This window comes from Pyrus communis, chromosome 15 (assembly GCF_963583255.1).
Source record: "Pyrus communis chromosome 15, drPyrComm1.1, whole genome shotgun sequence".
Classification (NCBI taxonomy): Eukaryota; Viridiplantae; Streptophyta; class Magnoliopsida; order Rosales; family Rosaceae; genus Pyrus; species Pyrus communis.
The window spans coordinates 8,765,960-8,788,590 of NC_084817.1; the positions used below are offsets into that span (position 1 = coordinate 8,765,960).

At 37.9% G+C, this 22,631-nt stretch overlaps 4 protein-coding genes, 1 long non-coding RNA gene and 1 other non-coding gene across 8 annotated transcripts; 2 read left to right on the forward strand and 4 right to left on the reverse strand.

The window, feature by feature from the left end:
* Nucleotides 1–2,904: 2,904 nt before the first annotated feature.
* LOC137718573 (uncharacterized) lies at nucleotides 2,905–3,946 on the reverse strand. The gene is made up of 3 exons (XR_011065900.1): nucleotides 3,724–3,946; nucleotides 3,499–3,630; nucleotides 2,905–3,139 (listed from the first exon to the last, which is right to left on the reverse strand). It is a non-coding gene; the product is annotated as an uncharacterized lncRNA (long non-coding RNA).
* An 879-nt stretch (nucleotides 3,947–4,825) lies between these two features.
* Nucleotides 4,826–6,421, forward strand: LOC137718556 (uncharacterized). Its single transcript, XM_068458109.1, has 3 exons — nucleotides 4,826–5,015; nucleotides 5,229–5,472; nucleotides 5,931–6,421. The coding sequence occupies exons 1-3, from the start codon at nucleotides 4,944–4,946 to the stop codon at nucleotides 6,278–6,280; spliced, it is 666 nt and encodes a 221-aa protein (XP_068314210.1). The 5' UTR covers nucleotides 4,826–4,943; the 3' UTR covers nucleotides 6,281–6,421.
* A 729-nt stretch (nucleotides 6,422–7,150) lies between these two features.
* On the reverse strand, nucleotides 7,151–7,276 carry LOC137718914 (small nucleolar RNA snoR77). The gene has a single exon (XR_011065993.1). It is a non-coding gene; the product is annotated as a small nucleolar RNA snoR77 (small nucleolar RNA).
* A 1,471-nt stretch (nucleotides 7,277–8,747) lies between these two features.
* Nucleotides 8,748–17,058, forward strand: LOC137718816 (L-arabinokinase-like). 3 transcript variants are annotated; one of them, XM_068458353.1, is made up of 29 exons: nucleotides 8,748–9,194; nucleotides 9,293–9,400; nucleotides 10,159–10,227; nucleotides 10,392–10,475; nucleotides 10,603–10,679; nucleotides 10,842–10,908; nucleotides 11,105–11,162; nucleotides 11,280–11,347; nucleotides 11,434–11,496; nucleotides 11,603–11,656; nucleotides 11,751–11,853; nucleotides 11,933–12,042; nucleotides 12,470–12,589; nucleotides 12,676–12,732; nucleotides 12,934–13,100; nucleotides 13,181–13,343; nucleotides 13,635–13,718; nucleotides 13,938–14,063; nucleotides 14,306–14,436; nucleotides 14,510–14,591; nucleotides 14,793–14,880; nucleotides 14,973–15,016; nucleotides 15,099–15,194; nucleotides 15,292–15,368; nucleotides 15,487–15,687; nucleotides 15,971–16,136; nucleotides 16,241–16,312; nucleotides 16,457–16,660; nucleotides 16,774–17,058. In XM_068458353.1, the coding sequence occupies exons 1-29, from the start codon at nucleotides 8,763–8,765 to the stop codon at nucleotides 16,897–16,899; spliced, it is 3,297 nt and encodes a 1,098-aa protein (XP_068314454.1). In that variant the 5' UTR covers nucleotides 8,748–8,762; the 3' UTR covers nucleotides 16,900–17,058. The 3 variants fall into 3 exon arrangements, with proteins under 3 accessions (XP_068314454.1, XP_068314455.1, XP_068314456.1); XM_068458354.1 differs by having other exon boundaries at nucleotides 13,938–14,057; XM_068458355.1 differs by having other exon boundaries at nucleotides 12,934–13,094; nucleotides 13,938–14,057.
* A 270-nt stretch (nucleotides 17,059–17,328) lies between these two features.
* On the reverse strand, nucleotides 17,329–19,042 carry LOC137718818 (AIG2-like protein D). The gene is made up of 5 exons (XM_068458356.1): nucleotides 18,810–19,042; nucleotides 18,620–18,692; nucleotides 18,414–18,506; nucleotides 17,902–17,985; nucleotides 17,329–17,666 (listed from the first exon to the last, which is right to left on the reverse strand). The coding sequence occupies exons 1-5, from the start codon at nucleotides 18,965–18,967 to the stop codon at nucleotides 17,523–17,525; spliced, it is 552 nt and encodes a 183-aa protein (XP_068314457.1). The 5' UTR covers nucleotides 18,968–19,042; the 3' UTR covers nucleotides 17,329–17,522.
* A 487-nt stretch (nucleotides 19,043–19,529) lies between these two features.
* On the reverse strand, nucleotides 19,530–21,891 carry LOC137717422 (proteasome subunit beta type-6). Its single transcript, XM_068456788.1, has 8 exons — nucleotides 21,697–21,891; nucleotides 21,522–21,598; nucleotides 21,366–21,421; nucleotides 21,201–21,273; nucleotides 20,977–21,088; nucleotides 20,401–20,474; nucleotides 20,002–20,076; nucleotides 19,530–19,874 (listed from the first exon to the last, which is right to left on the reverse strand). The coding sequence occupies exons 1-8, from the start codon at nucleotides 21,806–21,808 to the stop codon at nucleotides 19,743–19,745; spliced, it is 711 nt and encodes a 236-aa protein (XP_068312889.1). The 5' UTR covers nucleotides 21,809–21,891; the 3' UTR covers nucleotides 19,530–19,742.
* Between the last annotated feature and the right edge of the window lie 740 nt (nucleotides 21,892–22,631).

The following is a 22,631-nucleotide window of genomic DNA, read 5'->3' on the forward strand; positions in this document are numbered from 1 at the left end:
TAAGATAATATGACACTAATCGCTCGTCCGGACACCCCATCCAAGCAGTCATAGTCAATAATCTAAGATCTTGATATCAGAAAATGCATATACTAAAGTACGTAAAATCCCAACATTAAAAAGTAAAAATGAAAAATGAAGAGTTGTTAGAAAGCTATGTCAATCAAGATTTGAAAAACTGATGAGGTTTCAAAACCCTAAAATTTCCAAAAGTTCTCCACTAAATCAGATGACAAAGTCAATTAACGACATAAGCAGCTGGCCAATGTTTGCAAGAAATAACATCATCCATTAGATTTAGAAATCAAAAGGTATCCGATTAAAAAAATGAAATATGTTGAAAAAAGAGAGAGCTTCATTCAAAAGAAAAAGAGGCTTGGTCAACATTTCTCCTGGTGACCCCAATGAAAATGTTTAACCATGTCTGCCATGACAGTTTCATGAACTTTGAAAATGCCCGTAGTACTATTAAGTACTATTAACACCTAAAGTGTTGCCCTATTATAAGAGCCTCTAGATTTTCGGTACTTTCATCTTTGTTGTCAGCTAACCACTCGTCTGAATTTGCGATGCACCTGTATAAAAACTTATAAGAAAATGTTAACATCAATTGTATACGCATGTATAAAATGTTTCTAATTAATGATTTATGAAACTCACAAACCAAACCGCCAAAATCAACCATACACGTACATGAGTTGTTGGCCGTAGCATTTTAATAATCTGCAAGCTATGGTATCCTATGTCTTTGATGCAGAAAGTCAGAAACAAAGTGACTAGTTTAAAGACTTTTGATGCATAAAAACAATACTATATTGCAGGCATTTGCACTTACATCAAGTAATAAACACCGAAAATCTCACTTTGACAGATTTTATTTCCACAGTTTGTTCACTGACCATCACATGCATTCTTCTGTTTCAAACTTGAGGAAGCAAAACCATGTGTCATTGGTTACTAATCAAGCAAAGGAAATGTAAAAAAATCTGCAGTAAGATCTTGTAAAACGGAGAGGATCACATGATGTCTGTAGTGAGTAAGTCCCTTTTGTCCAATTTGCAAGTCTCAAAAGCCTAAATAAATCACGTGAAATGCGGCTGAAATAGTTGTTGGCTCTGGGGTCAGTATTTCGAGAAATTTTTTATTGTGACAGGAATATGAGCGGTACATTACATGTTTTTATATAAATGGTGTGAAATTTTATTTTTTAAGTTATTAACTTTTTAACACATATATCTCACCATTTCTATAATGACATGTGATGTATTACTTCGTGTACCAATCACACTAAAAAATCTCTCTAGCATTTCATGAAAACCTGCGGCTAGAATTGTAAGTTCCAATAATGTCTTAGAAAACCCTGAATCCGAACCACGAAGAAAGACTTTTATGTCAAGTGTACATTGCTATCGTATCATGTCAATGATACGAAAATATGTGTAAATTTTTATTTATATAATTTTATATTATTAATGCAAAATGTAACGATAAAAGTATATTTATGTCAAATAAATTACTATGCCAAATACTAATATTTCCTACAAGTTCCATTCCATGGAGATACAACAAACACCCATTTGACATTTGTACATGGAACCAGAATTTAACCAATCACCAAGTGATTATATATTAATAGTCCTCAGAGATTATATAGTCCTGGTACTTGCAACTTAGGAAAATATATTTAAAACATTAGTAATATATGTGTGTCACTGAACAGAGGTAGTACCGTTGCTAGTCTCACTGAAAATTGCACAAAGTAGATTGTTTAGTTAGGACTCGTTGGGTGCTTAAAATTAAATTAAATAATTTACATTATTTTAGGTATGTTGAAGTAAAAGGGAAGAAATCTTAAAGTCTGATCTCTTATAATCTCTAAAAATGAAAAATTACCTCAACCTTCCCATATGCCTTGATCCCATATTCTTTGAACTGTATGAGTTATCCGATCTAATATTAGGTATCGAATAAGCACTTGGCTTTGTGATATTAATATCCTTTAACTTTTTTGAATACATTCAGTGGCAGAAAAATGGAGAAGAGCGAGAGGAAGAAGATGGAGTCGTTGCTCCAACTCCTTGATTCACATAATGAATCACATCACACATGAGGAGTGCGGGTGCATGGCATAGTAGCCGTTGCAGCCCTACTCACTCAGCTTAAATAGCACGCGTGACGCGTGCAATGTACATGACTCACTTAAATTTCTATTTGATATGCCAGATGGCATTCATCTAGCATGTTAGCTAATTCTAATCACAGCCGTTCAGTTACAACTTAAGAACACAAATGGAAAACTTGCAGAAGGATCAAACCATTCTTCTTCAATCCTCAGTAGCAATGCTTACAGTCCAACATTTTATCCATGTATAATCCATTCATCTTTACATGGTTAATTATCTTGGAGGAAAACTTTAACTTTAATCTGATTGCTATCTTGAGTGCTACTACAAGAATAAATTAATACATTGTTTAGTCCTCTTATTACGTACATTTTCTATCACATCCTAATCCACATGGTAAGATATTGTCCGCTTTGGGCCATACTCTCATGGATTTGTTATTGGGCTTCCACCCAAAATACGTCTTACTATAGGAAGATGGGTATGTACATATAAGGCACATCACCTCCTCTCATCCGAACGATGTGGGATCTTATATTTTCCTCAATTTCTACTACCTTAAAACTTAACAGATTATTTCTTAAAAGTGGCACTGCGCAATAAGCCTAAAAATATTGTGAACTCAGGCCTACTAAGGCATTCAGGTATTTGATTTTTCAGTGGTGGATGGTAGGAATGTTCTCAATTTATATGGACAAGAAAAACCTGGAAAATGGTTTTCTAATTTTCACTTGTAAATTGTAATATTGCTTCCTCTCAAACAAAACTACACACAAGGAAAAAAGATGAGAACCTGAATAATGAACATAAGCTGTTCAAACTCAAAGTTGGAGGAATCAATCACTCATATCACATTTATATATTGGCGAGCAGAGAAGAGAATTCAACTCGAAACTTCAGGTGCGTGTTTGATACAAGAAATTGGAGGCTTAAAAAGACACCTCCTCACCATCACTGTAATTTGGGAATGTGACACATTTGAAAACCTTGCACTTTGAACACAACACCTGACCAATCTGCACCCCCCAAAGAAAATATGGTTCATTAGAAATAAAAAAAAAAAAAACCGACAACTCGAAGTTTTATAAAGAAACACTTCGAGAATTGAATTAGAGAAAAACACCTTCATCTATCCACATATCATCTTAATGATTCTTAGTTGTAAAACCCTTTCTTCTTTTTCAAGTTAGTTGGATTTTTTTTCTAGCCTATTGCGTTTGAAGTGTTCTTCTAAAGTGTACTTTTTTTTTTTCAGGGGTATGTGAAAAACCCTAAAAATTAAGCACCAAAAAGCAAATATTTTACTTAATCTCCATAAAAATCAAACATCTAACAACAAATTATTGGGTTTTGTGAGGAGGAGTTGAAAACTCACAGCTCTGCAAGATGGGCATCGCCGGTAGATTCGCCTGGTCTCGGATTTCACGTTCGTTTTCTGCCCTTTGCAGAAGTCGCAGAGCAGCCACCCTCTCCCGTTGCAATCCTCGCACAGAATTGCCACGTCAGCCTTGGAAAAAACTGGAACCGAATCAGTCGGAGTGTTCGAAAAGTCTGCAGTTGCAGGAAAACGACTTGCAGTTTAAGACTTTCACTGGCTTACCTCTTGTTGTTGTTGCTGTTGTTGTTGGATGATGGGTGAGCAATTAGCGGGCTTGAAGAAACGACTTGTCGTTGGCGGAGGGGACGGAGAAGTACGTAGAGAAGTGAGGTTCCAGGGGGCGAAGGACGTCATCGTCGCCGCCATTGGGATTGGATTGGTGGTGAGATTTTGTACATACAGGGGAAAGTTAAGTGGCGCGCTGCTATTCTTCCCGTTATCCGAATAGCAGAGGTGTAGTCTTACGTGTCTACCAAAATTACAAGATTGCCACTCCCCCAATGCAAACAAAAATTTAAATTGTTTTGTAACATAATTGTAAACTGCTCTAATATACTAAAAAACATTTGGAACATAACAAGGAGATGGATACACTACGTTAGATACCACAATGCACTCACAACGGGTGGAACGATCGCGTGCCTAAGTGATTTCATTTCTTATAAGTGTCTTAGTGTATGCGAAAGTCGTACGCAAGAATTTTTTCTATAAAAAGATAGATCGAAAGAAATATTTCTCCTTCATTATTTGTATATTAATAAGCTTCATATTTATCTTGTCAAAATAAATTTGAATATTGTTTTTGGTTTGAGAGTAGGGAGACCTTTGAGAGAAGGGATCCCTTATTTTACTATAAAAATGGGGACTAGTTGTGGAGCTCAAAATTCATCATTGCAAAGTATTAGTCAAATCGGAAATATTTGAGAGAGTTTTAAGAAATTGACGAGCACTTTGGTCTAAGAAAAATATTAATATTTCATCGTGATAATTAAATAGACAAATAGTTTCAGATTGAATTGAAATTTTGCAACGATGATCTATGAATCGAGACTTACCAAAATAAACAATTGAGATCGTTAAAGTTCGATATGAAGTAAATCCCACAATTAATCCTCATTTTTTAAATAAAATGAAGGCTCTTCTCTTAAAGGATCTGTTGAAAGTAGTAATTCAAATTGTTTGACAATACCAATTTGGGCCTTGCCAATACATTGGGCTAGCATTGGAGGCATCGATCTGGGCCTTCTCCGTTTGTTATGGGCGGGAAGTGTTCCTATTAGTGAAGAAAGATATTGGAAGAAGGTTGAAGAAGCACCCAGAAGAAACCACCCACCATAACCAAGACCAAATAAATAAACCCAAAACGAAGAAGCAGACGGTGCGAAACACGGGAAGCCGACGGCGAGAGAGAGATTCAAATTAGGGTTTTTGAATTTGCAGAGATGAAGCGCAAAGACTTTGTAGAATTAGACGACGACGACGACTTCTCTCCTTTCTCAAAATCCAGGAGATTGGTACGCTCTCTCCGCTCCGAATTTCTCTTTGTTTTCGTTTCAGTTCCCAATCTCCCAGCAATTTAGGGTTTCTTTCCTCGCCTTTTGCAATTCTCAACAATTCGTTACTAAAATTTGTCGTTATGGTTATGGACTCTGTTACCCACTTTCTGTTTGAGAAATTGCTAAAGTTTTTTAATGTAATTTTCGATTTTTGTTGTGGAAATTTTGAAGGATGGTGGGTTGTTTGGAACGGTAAATGAAGACCAAAGTAGTGCAGCTCAGGTGTTTGAAGAAATGCCGACACCAGAAACCAGTGTTGTGATGCAAACAGATGATTTGCCAACGGAACCTTTGCCTTCTGGGGATGAGAAAGCTCTTGTGCTCTATAACCCCGCGAATACGCGGTTTTTCAAAGCACCTGATTCGCGGGATTTCTCTGTCATTGTGAATTCGGACTTGATTCCGGGTTTAAGAGGTAAGGCTCTTGGATCTATGTATTGTTATTACTGTTTAACAACTTTGATTTGGATATGTGGCAAATCATTGTCATCATATAATCTAATTTCAAGTTATTATTTCAACTTTGAATGGTTTTTGGGCTGCCCAGAAGCATTCGTCGTAGGACGAATGAATTGAAAAGTGATTAAATGTGCTTGTGATCTTTTTGTAATAGTATGTGTTTGTGATCTCTTCGCAATGTCTGTTCATATTATCAACAACCTTTTGATGGAGATGACTTGGTGGCAGCTATGTTTGTTTAATTCTGTTTTGATGTAATCGTAGATCGAAGTTCTCATATTTCGATTCAGATAAATTTAAAAATGGTGGCTTGTTTTCGGTTTAGAATGAATGACTACTTTTAGTATCTGTCTGACCTTTACATGAAACTGGTCTGTTAGTCGTGCCTTTTACTAACCGAATTGTTTCTGGCAGATCATATTTATTCGTGGGGATATTCAAAGTCACTGAAGCCGGTAGAGGATCGTGGGTCGGAAGAGGAAAACAAAGATGTTTCAAATGGGTGTATGGCTGTTGTTCCCTGGGTTGCACCCAACTTCCCACCATCTTCACGAGATGTGACACAGATTGCAAGTCAGTCGGAGCCCATGGAAGTTGAAATGATGGACACAGATGATAACAGATTCAATGGGGCGGAAGCGTCTGGGTTCAGTGGAACGATGATGGAAGGATCGAGTGGGGTACAAAACTGGCATCAGCAACAGCAGCTGCATTGGATGGAGCCACAACTCCTCCTGAACAATTATACTCCCGTCACTTGGTAACTAACAAGTTGTACATCGTAAGTCCCAGTTCTTACCAGACACCTAATCCCAGTCTAGTATTTTGTTCAAACTGAATGACATCTGCCACTTCTGGGGAAATTTTATAAATTTACCATGGAAACTGAGTTCCATCCTTGCTTAGTTTTTGGTGATCCGCAGTTTAGAAATTTGTTTTGTTCCGTAACTTTCAAATTAATTGAATTTCACATAAATCATATAGTATAGCTCAATTTTGTTCAAGGTTCTAAAAAACGCTAGACGCTAGTCGAGCGGCGGGCTAGCGCCTAGTCCCTAGGCGGATTCTAGGCGGGCGCCTAGACAGATTTAGGTAAATTTCTTATATATCTTGTAAATAAATGCATATTGACACTTACAAAAAATTAAACTTGTATGAAATTCATAGATAAAATAATAAAATGCAAAAAAAGGTATCCAACGAGTCTAAAATTTAAAAACATATTAAACATATATGTTATAAAATCAAAGTGAGAAGTATTGTAGGATGACACATGTACAATAGGAGGAAAATAAAGAAATATAGTAATGTAGATAGGTTTTTTTTTTTTTTTAATTTCAAAAAAATAAAAAAAACTCTTAGCCTCCTAGCCGGCCTAGAGCCGCCTCGCTCGCCTAGGCGGCAACCTAGAGCCTAACCAATTTGCAAGAAAACGTCTTGGATCATCACCGCCTAGCTTAGGCCGTTTTTTAGAACATTAATTTTGTTCAATTTCTACACAACTCACCTTGTTTATGCCCTCAATTCTCATAATAAATCCAAAGAATGAGTGCTGAAGGAAACAACAAGAGTGCGAAAATCGCTTCCTATGGAAAAACCCGAGATGTTGGAGAACTTAGAAAACAAGTTTAAGGAATGTACTGATGCCTACTAGACCAGCTTCAAAGATAGAAATCTCAGCAAATCTGAAGAGCAAAAGCAAATCGATATACGAGCAGTTAAACGCCTCCCAAGCTATCGTCATCGCAAGGGGGCTGCCTGAATTACCACTCGAATCCAATACCAAAATCTTTAAATTAAAAAATAAATGAAACAAATTAAATTCAAGATAATATATGTATCAACCTCATCAGAAAAAAATCGCCAGAATGCAATAAAGACGTGGTGAAATTGGGAGAAAAGGTTGAGAGGTTGATGTAGGGAAGCTGCATTCATCTCTATGGCACTGTTGTAAATAAGCCAAAGAGCCAAACTCCAGCCCCATAAAAATCAAAATTCGATTCGCCTTAATTCAAAGTTCACAATATCCAATCTGGAAAACGTAAACCCAGAAACCCTAACCCTTAAACATAAAAAAAATAAAAATAAAAAAACGGAAAGAAAGAATCGAATTGCAATTGGCGATTCGGCGCAAGTCGAAAACCATAAACCCTAGGTTCTGTAGGCTGAGGGAATTGTAGGGTTAAATGAGTGACCGATATATATACACTGAGGAGGAGACCCGCGGGGATTTGAAATTACAAATTTGTACATCGGCCCAAACCAATTTCTCCTCCATTTTTCCTGGGCTGGACTCGAATTTTACGAAAGACAAATGGGCTTGACCCACAACCGTTTTGATGAAGTAAAAAACCCACAACATGGAACAAAGGACAAACATGTACTTGAAGACTGATTTTATTTCCTTTTGTAGAGGTTTTTACACAAATAGTCTATGATATTGATCAAATTCTTTATTTTAGTCTCTTACTTTTAAAATTGATCAATGTCGTCCCTGAAATTTAACCTAGCATCAATATAGTCCATGCCATCTAATTCCTTTTTGGCACGTTTGGTGGACCAGACAAGATATGATTTGGTATTTGGATCGGTTAGGCTATTGGATAGGTTGTGCTTTTTATCTATTGCTCGTTGTAGAATAGCTTAAGCTTAAACATCGCAACCACAACTATGACCGACGATCGTTAACTGTGACCCACCGGCTCACCAACCCGCATTGCGGCCGACCCACGATGATCAACCCCGACGTTCACAACTCATGACTTCCACCTGCATTTAGATCGAACCTCACAAATCGCAACCCACACATCATCATCCACAATGCTGCTCATGAGCCCGTGATTTCCACCAGCAATCAGAACTGAGATTATAGAAAAAGGCGCGCAATTTTCACTGCAACCAAACTGAAGGTGCTCCGTGTGAAGCTACTACGTCGACACCTTGCAACAATCGATATTATTTATACTCTTAAGCGGCTACAATGGAATTTGTTAAAATAACAACACACGAACACAATAAACAACTGTGTTAGTATATATCTGTGTCATATAAATTATCCCTCCCGTTTACTAGGCCTATTATTTACGTATATACACACCACTCCGACCATGGATGGTTGCTTGAGATTCCCTCCCAACAAATTGGGCCTCAATTTGGAAAAATAATTCTCAAAAAGTAAATTCGAACAAACCAGTGTGTCCAGATTCTTCGGAATATGGAACTGTTTCGGATTATCTTACATTGGGAATGGCGAAGATCAGAGTCTGTTCAACTGACGTGGCATTGCCGTGTCTTACCCAACCTAGCCGCAGAGCTGACGTGCGGAAGAGGATAAACATTAAAACGGCAACATCCCGCTGTCAATCCATTCCTAATCCTGAAACGTCACCGTCTCGATCGTCTTATCCTATTCCTAATTACGTCATTACCCAAACAACTTCCAAGTACTCGGCACTGCAATCAATCACACAGTTCTTCCTCCTCCTCTATAATTGGATTCTCTTCTCCTCCTTCGCCACAGACACCAACTGCTATTTTCTAGAGAGAGAAAGAGAAGAGGAGAGAGAGAGAATGAGGATTGACGAAGAGGGCGAAGGAGTGTCGGCGTCCAGGAACCACCTGGTTTTTGCCTACTACGTCACCGGTCACGGCTTCGGCCACGCCACCCGAGTCGTCGAGGTCGACTTTTCTCACGCCGATCAATTTTTTTTTTTGGTTCAAGTTTGAATGTCGATTATCCGTTGGCTGCTGATCAGCGCCGCATGCTGTGAGTGTAGGTTGCGCGGCACCTGATTCTCGCCGGCCACGATGTGCACGTCGTCACCGGAGCTCCTGACTTCGTTTTCACTTCCGAGATACAATCGCCTCGCCTCTTCATCCGCAAGGTAAGACTTTTACTGTTTTACAGTCTCGCAATTTGCATGTCTGCCGATGATAATTCTTCATCAAAATTATAAGAGAAAATTATAACAATGATGTTTTAACTAAAAATTCATGATTATTGGTTATTTAACTTGTCGAAACCTAAAACTTACGTCAAAATTAGAATTTTCCTTAAATGAGAAAAATTGTAGTAGCGGTGCCTTAATTTTAGTTCAATTGGAGAAATAGTTCTTAATTTTTTTGAAGTAATGTTTCCTCGGCTTTAATCAAATTATAGTAATAATCTTTCCAACATAATAATTCAGATGGAATTCTGACAGAGTTGATGAAATGACTATATTGCACATGTTAGATGAGTTAATGGACAAATGATCGACTTTTTAGTTGAGAATCAAATTATAGTAATAATCTTTCCAACATAATAATTCAGATGGAATTCTGACAGAGTTGACGAAATGACTATATTGCACATGTTAGATGAGTTAATGGACAAATGATCGACTTTTTAGTTGAGAGACCATTGCTTCAATTGAGTTAAAGTTGAGGATCATTTTTACAATTTTTTCAAATCTTAAATTTGTAGAATTATGTCTGTTTTTTATTTTTTTTTAGCTTGAAATGATTACTGTAGCAGTAATTTTAGTAATGTATATCATTAATGGTAAACAAAATTATGATAATTTCTATGATTTTTCATAATTTTAGCTTGAAATTAGTAAAGTTGAAATTTTGGTAATTTATGGAATGATGTGGATATTAGGTTCTTCTGGACTGTGGAGCTGTGCAAGCAGATGCTTTAACAGTCGATCGTCTTGCTTCCTTAGCTAAGGTAACGATTAATTTTTATTTTTTGTTTTTGTTGATTATATTTTTTTATTTTATTTCGGCAATGAAGTTGTGTTGCTTTTCATTTTTGGTTTTCGGATTGTTACTAAATATTGGACTATTTTTTAACTTCTTGGTGTTTACTTTCCATTTTCTTCGCTGTGTTAGTATTCTGAGACAGCTGTGGCGCCTCGGGCTTCAATCTTGAAAACGGAAGTGGAGTGGCTAACCTCCATCAAGGCTGACCTAGTGGTACTTAAATTGCTGCTTCTGTTGTTTTATTGTGATTCAGTTGAGATTGAATCAAATGGAACTTCTGTGTTTATACTTTGTGTGAAGATCTTGGCTCTGATAGTTTGTTCTGCCTGTACAAGAACAGGTCTCAGATGTTGTTCCTGTTGCATGCCGTGCAGCCGCTGATGCTGGAATTCGCTCTGTTTGTGTCACTAACTTTAGGTATATTGTTATCGTTAGCATTCTTTTTTACTCAACCTCTCATAATTTTTAAATGTAAATACATATCCTGAATTAATATGTCAAGTTATGAGTTTTGATGATTTTGAGTTGTCCAACTACTTCAACTCTTTGTAACTCTATGCTCATCCTTTCTCTATACAGTTGGGACTTCATCTATGCAGAATATGTCATGGCTGCTGGAAGTAATCATCGTTCAATCGTTTGGCAGGTGACCTTCCTGTGCTTCAGATGGAATTATTTACTTTAAAAGATGTAGTAATTTGTTCATTGCATCTCTTCCGCTCTCTCCATTTGATATGGTCCAGTCTGTGTCTCTATAATGTAGCATGTGAAACATACTGATAACAAGTTCTTATGGGTTCTTGATGTTTGCTGTGTTAAAATTTTCTCTGTGTTGAATATAGATAGCAGAAGATTATTCTCACTGCGAGTTCCTCATCCGCCTCCCAGGATACTGCCCAAGTATGTTGCTTTCTATCCCTGGACAGTGACTTCCTTGTCTTTAAATATTATCTTTCTCTCTTTGGTTCAGGGGATTGTTTACTAATTTGTCTGATATCATTTTTTATGACTTTGCAGTGCCTGCTTTCCGTGATGCAGTTGATGTACCTCTAGTTGTGAGGAGGTTTCGCAGATCCCGCAAAGAGGTTTTGGTTTAAAGATCCTTAGCAAATCACTTTCATCGCTTGATTTGATTGATTGGATCAGTTGTTCATTATTTTCCTGGTTGTAGGTGAGGGAGGAGCTTGGAATTGGAGACGATGTAAAACTTGTCATCCTCAACTTTGGTGGACAGGTAACATTGATATTTTAGTCTTTGATTCTAAAGAATCACCGCTTCAAATGTTTATTAAAATACCACTATTGCTAATTGTACCTATATTTTTTCTCTCTATCTGCAGCCAGCAGGCTGGAAGTTGAAGGAAGAGTTTTTGCCTCCTGGATGGCTGTGCCTGGTATTTTCATCGCATTGTTCCATGTTTTTGCTTGTCTGAAAGTGCTTAATGATGATCTTCATAGTGAAAAAGGTTTTTTTGTTTTTTGGTTCAGGTTTGTGGTGGTTCTGACACCCAGGAACTTCCACCAAATTTCATAAAACTGGCAAAAGATGCTTATACACCTGATTTTATGGCAGCATCTGACTGTATGCTTGGTAGGTTTGAAACTATTTTGGCGGGAAGCTTATGTTGAATGGATAGAGATTGAAATTTTTTCGGTTCATTTTATTTCAGGAAAAATTGGATATGGCACTGTGAGTGAAGCTCTTTCATACAAATTACCATTTGTCTTTGTACGCAGAGATTATTTCAATGAAGAACCTTTCTTGAGAAATATGCTTGAGGTACGAACGATCCACTTTGTTATAATAATTTTTATTTTGTTTGGTTAAACAGTATCATCTTCCTCTCGTACCTCCTTGAAATTTACTAGCAATGATGTACAGACACTACACATGTCGTTTCACAATGCATATGTGATAACTTCTCCAGCCCCTCTCTTCCCCTCCACTTCTGTAGTCAACTGATTTTTCTCTTCTATCTACTTTTGACTCAAAAAATTAGTGTCAATTATTAAAGAACATATTAAGTCATTTTTATTTTGTTGAAGTCTGTGACCCAAAGATGATCCTGATTTTCCGATAGCAAACATGATTAAAAATCTGATACGTGTTTACCATTTGTTATTTATTTCAACTGCTTCTCCTTTCTCTCCTATATTCTTGTCAAGAATCTGATACTAGTTGGGTTTATAATAATTTCTTATAACAGTATTATCAAGGTGGCGTTGAGATGATTAGGAGGGACTTGCTCACTGGTCATTGGAAACCTTACCTTGAGCGTGCAATCAGTTTGAAACCATGCTATGAAGGCGGCATCAATGGTGGTGAGGTACCTTCTTTGTTTCTGGAATCGTATGATTAGATATACACTTGCATTTCGCATCTGTGTGGTAATGTACAATTTGAAAATTATAGGTGGCAGCTCACATCCTGCAAGAGACGGCTATTGGGAAAAACTACGCTTCAGATAAGGTAATTGAACTTTAACTGCTATTTTTTTTTTTCTATTTTTTTAAATCGACTTGTAGATTTCATAGAACTTCAATACCAAATAGTTTGTTAGCACTAGTCATATACAATTTCACAGGGTGTGGAAACTGATAAGCCAAACTGTGCAAAATCTACTATATTTCAGTCATATAAAAATCCCACTTTTCTCTCACTAACATGTAGCTAAGTGGGGCAAGAAGATTGCGTGATGCCATAATTCTTGGGTATCAACTTCAAAGGGCACCTGGACGAGATATGGCAATTCCTGAATGGTATGCAAATGCTGAAAGTGAACTTGGAATTGGATCACCTACTTGTGGAATGAGTGAAAATGGCTCCCCAATGTACTCGTGAGTTGTATCTTCTATTACTACTGTTGTTAAGAATTAATAGGATGCTTATTCTAACATCACTGCAAATCTACTTTTAGATGCACTGAAGATTTTGAGATTCTTCATGGAGATCTTCATGGTCTTTCAGATACGATGACTTTTTTGAAGAGCCTGGCGGAACTAGATTCTGTTTATGACTCTGAAAAAACTACTGAGAAGCGCCGGGAGCGCAAGGCTGCAGCTGGACTCTTCAACTGGGAGGTCTCACTTAGTTCAACTCAATCTCATAGCCTGTCTTAGGTTTTCAAGTTTTTCAACAATTCCACATGGTTGATGTAGATGACATATAAACTGATACATGTATAGTTACATCACAAGTCATAACTTGTTAGATATGCATTTGTATTGGCAATTTAAGATTAACTAAACACCTTGCCAGTGTTGTTTAGGAGTTTGGCTTAGGAAGAATTATAGATGTATTCATAGTTTCAGAAGCTGAACCGTTTTTCCAATGATTTTACTGAGTAATTGTATTTGATTTTTGGGACACAGGAAGAAATTTTTGTAGCTAGAGCACCTGGACGGTTAGACGTAATGGGAGGGATTGCTGACTATTCAGGAAGCCTAGTCTTGCAGGTTTGTCTCTGTATTTCATGGATATTAGTTATTCTGTCTGCAAAGCGTACTATTGCCACTGGGCAGAGTGTATCATGTATGCACACTCACTGGTGCACAGACACATACACTTCTGTGTACACCTATTGTTGAAACAGAAGCCTAGTATAAAAACAGGACTCATGGGACAAAAACCTTGTCTTTCCTCCTGATGGTTTCTTTTGATGTTCTCTCTCACAGATGCCCATAAAAGAAGCCTGCCATGTTGCTGTTCAACGGAATCATCCAAGTAAACATAGGCTCTGGAAACATGCCCTGGCCCGGCAGCAGGGACAAAACCCGACGCCTGTCCTGCAAATTGTAAGTGTAAGAATTAAGAGTCAATATGCCGTTTAAGTGTTGGAAGCGGGGTTGTCTTCATCTTTGGGGTAGTGAGGAAAGGTTAGAATGTAGATATAGTTTCTCCTATTGGCATGATATAAACTTTGGTTGCTATTTTTCAAAGTTATCCCGACAGCCTAATGAAGGAAGCCTGTGTGGAAATACCTTCTCTCAGAAATAGAAATAAAAATAATTATCGTTACCATTTTCATAATTGGTTGTATCAGGTCTCATATGGTTCAGAGTTAAGCAACCGTAGCCCAACGTTTGACATGGATCTATCTGATTTTATGGATGGAGATAAGCCAATGTCATATGAGAATGCAAAGAAATACTTTTCACAAGATCCATCCCAAAAGTGGGTCAATCTTCCATCTTTAATTTGTCTGTATCTGTAACTTTGTGAACTACTGACATGGTTTCAATTTTAGGTGGGCAGCATATGTTGCAGGTGTCATTCTGGTTTTAATGACAGAACTAGGTGTACGTTTTGAGGATAGCATCAGTTTGCTGGTATGAGTTGGCATTTCGTTTAACATGTTGATTTAGTCCTATCAACTAGCTCAAAACTTTGTATTATAGTGCTTCGCTGTTCTATACTTTATTGTGCGCTGTTCAGTTGATATGTATAGTTTACTCTTCAGTTGCTTAAATTAGCTGATTGTCGTATACTATGACCATAATGTTGACTTCGCCGCTTGCAATAACATACAGGTTTCCTCCTCCGTCCCAGAAGGCAAAGGTGTCTCTTCTTCTGCTTCTGTGGAAGTCGCTACCATGTCTGCCATAGCTGCTGCCCATGGTACTTCCATTATTCAACTTAGGCTTTTTAGCCGTCTATTTGTACTTTCAACATATGACAAAATGTCTAAAACCGACCCCTTTATTTTGTAGGATTAAGCATCAGTCCCAGAGATCTTGCTTTGCTTTGCCAAAAGGTTACCCCCTCAACAGTAATCAGCATACTACTGCTTTTCTTTTGAAATTACATTAATGTTGATTTTTCTAAGTGTATGTTAGGTGGAGAATCATATTGTTGGAGCCCCATGCGGTGTCATGGACCAGATGACATCTGCATGTGGCGAAGCAAACAAGCTTCTTGCAATGGTGTGCCAGGTATCCGCTGTTGATGTTGCAGAAAACAACTCTGCTGCTGCATTTTATGTATCAAAAAACTGTGTCAAGTGTTTTTTTTGTTTTGTTCTCCCTACAGCCTGCTGAGGTTCTTGGACTTGTAGAAATTCCTGGCCATGTCAGATTTTGGGGAATTGATTCAGGAATAAGACACAGGTAGAAGATCAACGGCCTATCGTCTTACATATTACCAAAATCATAAGTTTTTATATGGCCTTCAGAATCCTCAAATAAGGAATTGTGCTTAAGCCTTGCGATTTTACTTCTTGGATAGTGTCGGAGGTGCAGATTATGGATCTGTTCGAATAGGTGCCTTTATGGGTCGGAAGATGATAAAGTGTGCAGCTTCTACGATTTTGTCCCGGTCATCATCAACTGCAAATGGGACAAACGGTGATGAGTTGGAGGATGATGGTTTTGAACTACTTGAAGCTGAAGCCTCATTAAATTACTTGTGCAGCCTGTCACCTCACAGGTAATGTTTTCTATGGGACTTTTAAGTAACTTGTTAATAATTAAGGTGCACTTACCGGCCAAAAGACAAAGGCGACGTTTTCAGCTAAATACTTTTACGTTTATATTAAGGGAACTGTTATTAGCACTCCAAAAATCTTATTCTACACTCCTCACAAGTGTATTTTTCTTTCTAATTATAGAAAGTTTGGAGTGTCAAATGAGATTTTAGGAGTGCTAATAACAATCCCCCTGTATTAATCCTGTAATAGTTTTTCAATATATTTTCGTAACTTGAACTTCAGATATGAGGCTCTTTATGTTAAGGTGCTTCCTGAGACTATACTTGGTGAAACTTTTCTTGAGAAGTATGATGATCACAACGATCCAGTTACAGTAATTGATCCAAAATGTAACTACGTAGTAAGATCACCTGCTAGACATCCTATATATGAAAATTTCCGGGTTAAGGTTAGTGCCGGAATTTTATATGACGATGCTTGTGTTTCTTGTTATTCTTATTATGGACTATGATTCGATCATCTAAGTTATTTTGGTATTTACTTGACTTGAAGACATTCAAGGCACTGCTAACATCTGCAAATTCAGATGATCAGCTTACAGCTCTTGGAGAATTACTGTATCAGGTATGTACAAATTTCTGAATTTGCATGATCGTTGAAGAAAACGTGAAATTCATGATATGATTATTTGCATATAGGTCCATGTCACGGACAAATCTCTGGCTATTTGTTGGCTAACCAGTACCTGAACATAATCTTCTTTTACAGTGCCACTACAGCTATAGTGCTTGCGGACTTGGCTCCGACGGAACAAACCGGCTTGTACGGTTGGTACAAGCGATGCAAAATGCTAAATCGTCTAAATCCGACGATGGGACATTATACGGAGCCAAGATTACAGGCGGAGGTTCTGGCGGAACGGTTTGTGTAGTCGGAAGGAATTCTCTGCAGAGCAGCCAACAAATTTTGGAGGTAATTCTATCAGGAAAAATGTATCTTGTCTTAAACGTTACTGCAGTAGCTAATAGATTTTCCCTTTTTATTCCTGTGGATTACTGGGGTGCTGTTGATTTTGATCTATGCAGATTCAGCAGAGGTACAAAGATGCAACAGGGTATCTGCCATTTATTTTCGAGGGCTCGTCGCCCGGTGCCGGAAAATTCGGGTATCTAAGAATACGCCGCCGCGTCTCCCTCGATCCAAATGAGTAATGTATTGGAGTATAAATTGTCTAGTGATTTGGCTTAAACTTAAGCCTTCTATTCAAGGATCACATTTGGTACAACTCTCCTGTGGACGTATTGGCAGGATAACAATATTATTTATTCCAAGCCCAAATAATATTATAAAATATTTGATTTCGACTCTAATGTAGATTATATTATATATACTAATAATTTTTTAAGTCTCGGGAGGTTTCACTTCACACCTCGACGCTTTCGCCCAAGTGGGGTTGCCTATAAAAACGTCTTTGACTTCGCCTTTTAAAATATTGATGTATATTAAAAGCACGGATATGAAATATTTTTCTTTTGTTTCCAACCAGCAATTCGTATAAGTTTGGTGCAACATTGCATTGGAAACATATAATTCCGATCAGGCAAGGAAAAAAGTTGAATACTTCCAATATCATCCAAACCTTGAGCCAAAAGAAACTTAACAATTAATCGAAGCTCCATAAAACTTGTAGATGCTGGTAACAAATACTTGTCCTTGGTAAAAGCTTCAAACAACTACAGAAAGTTACTTCAATTATTACGAAATACGATGAATACGGATCATAGAATGACAGATACGGTTTATACGGATCAGTATCTACAAACTGAACCTAGAATTATGACACTGGTGGATTCTCGCGATCCTGCTGAAAGAAGGACTCGTATGTTGCAACCCTCGGCTTTGCTTCAGGCAGCTCCAGCCCTTCCATAAAACCGGAAGTCATCTCGACGAAATCTTTCATGTGTAATTGTTTCCATTCCTTCCCATTTTAAAGGGATCAAAGCAACCAAGAAAGTGAGACGCAAGTGAATTAGGATTCTAACAATAAACAATGTTGGTAGAGAGCTAACTTCTAGTCTTCTACTTAACGAAAAAAACTATACGCATCCATATTATCGATACTCAAACACATAGGAGTCTTCTTCCGTTTTGTTTACTTAATTTTGTTTTTGATTCTCCTAAGAAGTAGAACAGCGAAGGGTGAAAGAGTTTACCTCAAAATTCCAATCTCCATACAAGTTTGGATCATTTTTGTTGCTCCAAACATAAGCCTGAGCTGGAAAACTCTCAGAGCTATCCTGCAGAAAGAAAAATTGCCACCCTCCCATTAAATCCACAAACTTCTTGAGAAAAAAGGCGTACACCAACGTTTCTTAACAAAAGGCACCAAAGATCACACCAAGATATTTCCCAAATTTGGTGAGAGCTGACGAAAAATGGCTTGCTTCCGTCGCATAAAATGCATCAAAATTGCAAATTTTTAGAGCTTCCCAATCCTACCCAGTACACCAATTGATAGCGTATAGCCAAAGCTTAAGCCTTTCCCAAACATTGTCTTCAATATGACATTTCCACAGCATACTAATATGTAGGTAAATGGTTTTTTTTTCTTCTTCTGATTAACGCGGTATTCTAAACTAGTCTAATATGCGGAAAGACGATACAACTGAAGGTGAAAACGGTGGGTTATTAGAATTATAGAGTGCAAGTGAGTGAAAGGGAATACCATCAAGGAGACCTCAACAGAGCTCCTCTCATACTCCACATCCTCAAATTCATCTAAAATATGCAATTCAGGATCTGTTATTTCCAATAACACCTGCTTAAACAAAACTTGATTCATTATTATTCTTATTTAATAAAAAATAATTCACAATTTACGTGATTAATTATTATGTCATCTAATAAACTTGATTACGAATTAGAACTTGCCTTGCCAGCAACTTTTTTATTCTCGACCGGAAGAATCGCCGGATAAACTCTTCCTTTGATGCTATACCTATCACTGATCATTAATAATTACCTAATCATTCACAAATTTCAATTCTTTTGCAATTTTTTTTTATATAATTAACAATAAAAACAGATAATTAAGTTGAGAGAGAGAGAGAGAGAGACTGACTAGCCATTGAGAATGGCAGGGGAGGATTGAGGGACACGATTTAAGAGGACTCGGCAGACATCCTCCGCCATGAGGCTGCCGTACACGAACACCTTGTGAAGGCTATGCGACTGACCACCACCGTTCGCCACCACTGAGCTCATCGCACCACCACTCATCTCTCTCTCTGCGACTCTCTCCTCTCTCTCTCTATTGGAATATCTTTTGTGTGGAATTCATTCCGAGTTGGAACCATACGACGTGTATTTTTATTTTTTATTTTTTTTGAGTGACGACGATTTTTTATTTTTTTTTAGTGACGACTTGTAATTTAGTGGTCAATTTTTCTAGGCCGTGTCTCTACCCGATTCGCCAAAAACGACCTCTCAAATATTCATCAATTTTATTGAATTTTTACATGCCTTTCCGAATTTATACGATGAAATTATGTTTTACGCATGTTACATTCCTTGGTAAAACTTCTTTAAGATCCGAGTCCTGTAAACTCATAGTGCAACAACTAAATGCTATTAACTACTTGAGCTATGAGTCGATTGCGGATAACATAACACACTAATGTGATACTTTCACGTTTCCAATACAGGCATGTTACAGGGGATTTATACTGCGTATTCCATTGTCAATTGAAGTTGTTTCATAAAAACAGGAGAAACAAGGTTTGTACTTTCGATGAGAATAAGGTAATGGCGGAAAATAACACAAAGAAGACGAGACAATGCATGAGCTACAATAGTTACGGTGTAAGCATTTCTAGCTCCAAGTACTTCATGTTTTTTCTTAAAATCTCTGTCCAAGTTGAACCAACATACAACTAAATCACAAAAGATGAGCAACTTTTCCAAGATGGAGCTGAACACAATATTCCTCTCCGTAAACAAGTTCAAAGAAACTAATAGAAAGTTGCCAGACTCGTGTCAGTTCGCAGCAACATCATCATATGTTCATTGGCTCGGGACTAGCAGTGTTCAATATGTCCAACAATGAGTTCTGAGGCTCCAACTCCTCATGCCAGAGTGGAAGTTTGTCGCCAGGATAGTAGTTTCTTGTCACTCCCTCAGAATTTATCTGCAAAACCGCACAAACGATAAGGAAAGTAAGGGACTTAGCCAATCTATGGTCTAGTATGTTGGAAACAAAAATAAAGATACGATTGCTTAGTCACAAATAAAGTTGAGGGGAAACAAGAACTTACAACTACAGTACGGACAACACCCCCACTGGCACCATCTCGTGCAATGGCGAGGGAAACAGCCTTAACCACCAATTGCTGCAATGATGCCACCAAAGAGTCGTTAACTATAAACCTCAAAGTCAAACTTTACATAACAATAGCAATCTTTTATTTGTCACAGCAAATGCCTGAATGATATCATCACCAGCTACATATTATATATGTTGGAGCACTAAAATGAAAGTTTTAGTACTGATTTCCTTTCCAAGGGTCAAAGCTTGCTTGCGATGTTGTGGCATTTAAGTTAATTATTGATGCACAATAGTGACCAGGTCAAGTGCCATGTAAACTTAGAACTTTTCATGACCAGTATGTTCTAAGTACTAAAATTTTCAAGTTCAAACATTAAGAGATACATACCTCAGCTTCGTCCTTGGTCATTCCTTCTTTCCATGCTTGATCGAAAAATCCATACAAGTAACTGGAGCCAGATCCTACAAAGTAAAATATTATGTTAAGCCAAACTCGTGGGCAAAACTATCAAACTGAACCTTTTCAGAAGGCAAAATCACATTTAAAACTTCCAAAACATGATGTGGAAGCCAATCGCAATGACGTAGGGATGATAGGAATATGATATCTGAACATAACCCTTTTTGGGGCCAGTAAATATAAGTCGTTGGTCCCTCCAGTTATAGTCATTAACCCTAAGATGAATTCTTGGCACGTACTTGAGGCACATCCAGCATTACCAATTGATTGCATACATTACTAAACCCGACTTGATATTGTCCATAAAGTAAAACTTGAAACCAAGTCATACGTTACTAAAAATCCTATTTCAACCAAACAAATCCGATGACTTTCTTTGGTATAAGCAGCAAAATTTACATCCCACAAAACATACAGAAACATCTAAAGCGCACGTCATTACCCAATCACAAGCGGGAAACAGAAATTCAATTATGAAGTAAGAAATACTCTAGCATAGCATACCTCCAATGGCAAAGGGCAGCTCTAGCAGTGTGCCACCAAGAGGAATCCCATAAATCTTACCGCCTTCGTACTTGTCCCACCCGCCAACAATCAGACCAGTTTCCAACATATTCTACCAAGTTCAAAACATCATGGTAAAAACACAAACACCACAAAACTACAAACGAAATCTCACACCACAATACCAACAAACAAGAAACTACAACAGCAAACAAAAACCCAACCTTGTTACCATAGGACAGCAGCCTGACGAGGTTTGCACAAACTTTGACGGTCGCAGGTTGTCCAAGCTGAATTCTGTGCAAGCACAAACCCATCAGAAACAAAAATCAAAGGAGAATCGTAAAAAAGTAAAAGAATTGCAGGAAAAAAACGAAGGAAACACTGACGTGTGCTGATGAAGGAAGTAACGAACGTAATCGGAAACAACCTGGGAATCGGCAGCCTGCGAATCCCAAAAGGGTAAAACGTTGGAATAATCGGAATTTTTTTAAGAAATTGTAGGAAATTGAACAGAAAGGAGGGAAATTTGACGAGATGGGTACCGATCCAGAGCGGCAGACGTAGACATTGTCGGTGAGCTGGGTGATTTTGTCGGAGGCGCGATTGGCCACGTATACTCCTGCAAGAATCAAAAGGCGATTTGGGCGAGTGTTGAAAGAGAAAAATCAACTTAGGGTTTTGGTGGAGGAGAGAGAGCGAGAGAATGAGGAGATTTACCGGTGCTGGTACGAGAGTCGGCGCCAAGGACGACACCTCCGTCGTAGGTGACGCCGATGATGGTGGTACCCATAGAGTGAGGGGCGTTGTGATCCATGTCGGAAGAAGCCATAACGATTCAAAGGTTGGGTTTTTCAGAGGAAATTGAATCTGCAAGGAGACGGAGCGGAGGGGTTTTTGTTAAGCTGACTTACTGCACGAGTTCTTTGGATTTTAGATATTAATGGAATTTTGGGTCTTTCGGCCCAAGAGAATGTTACATTTGGGCTTCAAAATCTTCATGGAGGCTCTCCACCTTTATCATCTCCAAGGATGTAAAATTTTTTAGGGCCCGTTTGCTAACGTTTTGTAAAACACATTTTCGTTTTGCAAATATAAAAATAGTTGGAAAATGACAGAGAGCCAATACGAGAACGAAAAACGACAGTCATTCACTCATAGTCCTGGATTGTCTATCGATAAGAAGAGACGAGTGCAGAACTAAAAGTACTTTCTGACCGCTCAAGCCAGTTGGTAGACTTACATTTGGGCTTCAAAATCTTCATGGAGGCTCTCCACCTTTATTATCTCCAAGGATGTAAAAGTTTTTAGGGCCTGTTTGCTAACGTTTTGTAAAACAGTTTTTCGTTTTGCAAGTATAAAAATAGTTGAAAAATGCGTTTTGTGAACCCAGGATCTATTTGGATAATATATGGTTGTTTTTGGGACGAATAGATGGACTTGGAGAGAGCCCGCTAAAGAATGAGATTGGGCCTACAAGCCAACCCAATGAACCCAGATGACAGAGCGCCAATACGAGAATGAAAAACGACAGTCATCAACAGTCACTCATAGCCCTGGATTGTCTATCGATAAGAAGAGACGAGTGCAGAACTAAAAGTACTTTCTGACCGCTCAAGCCAGTTGGTAGACTTGACAACTTTCTAGTACAAAGT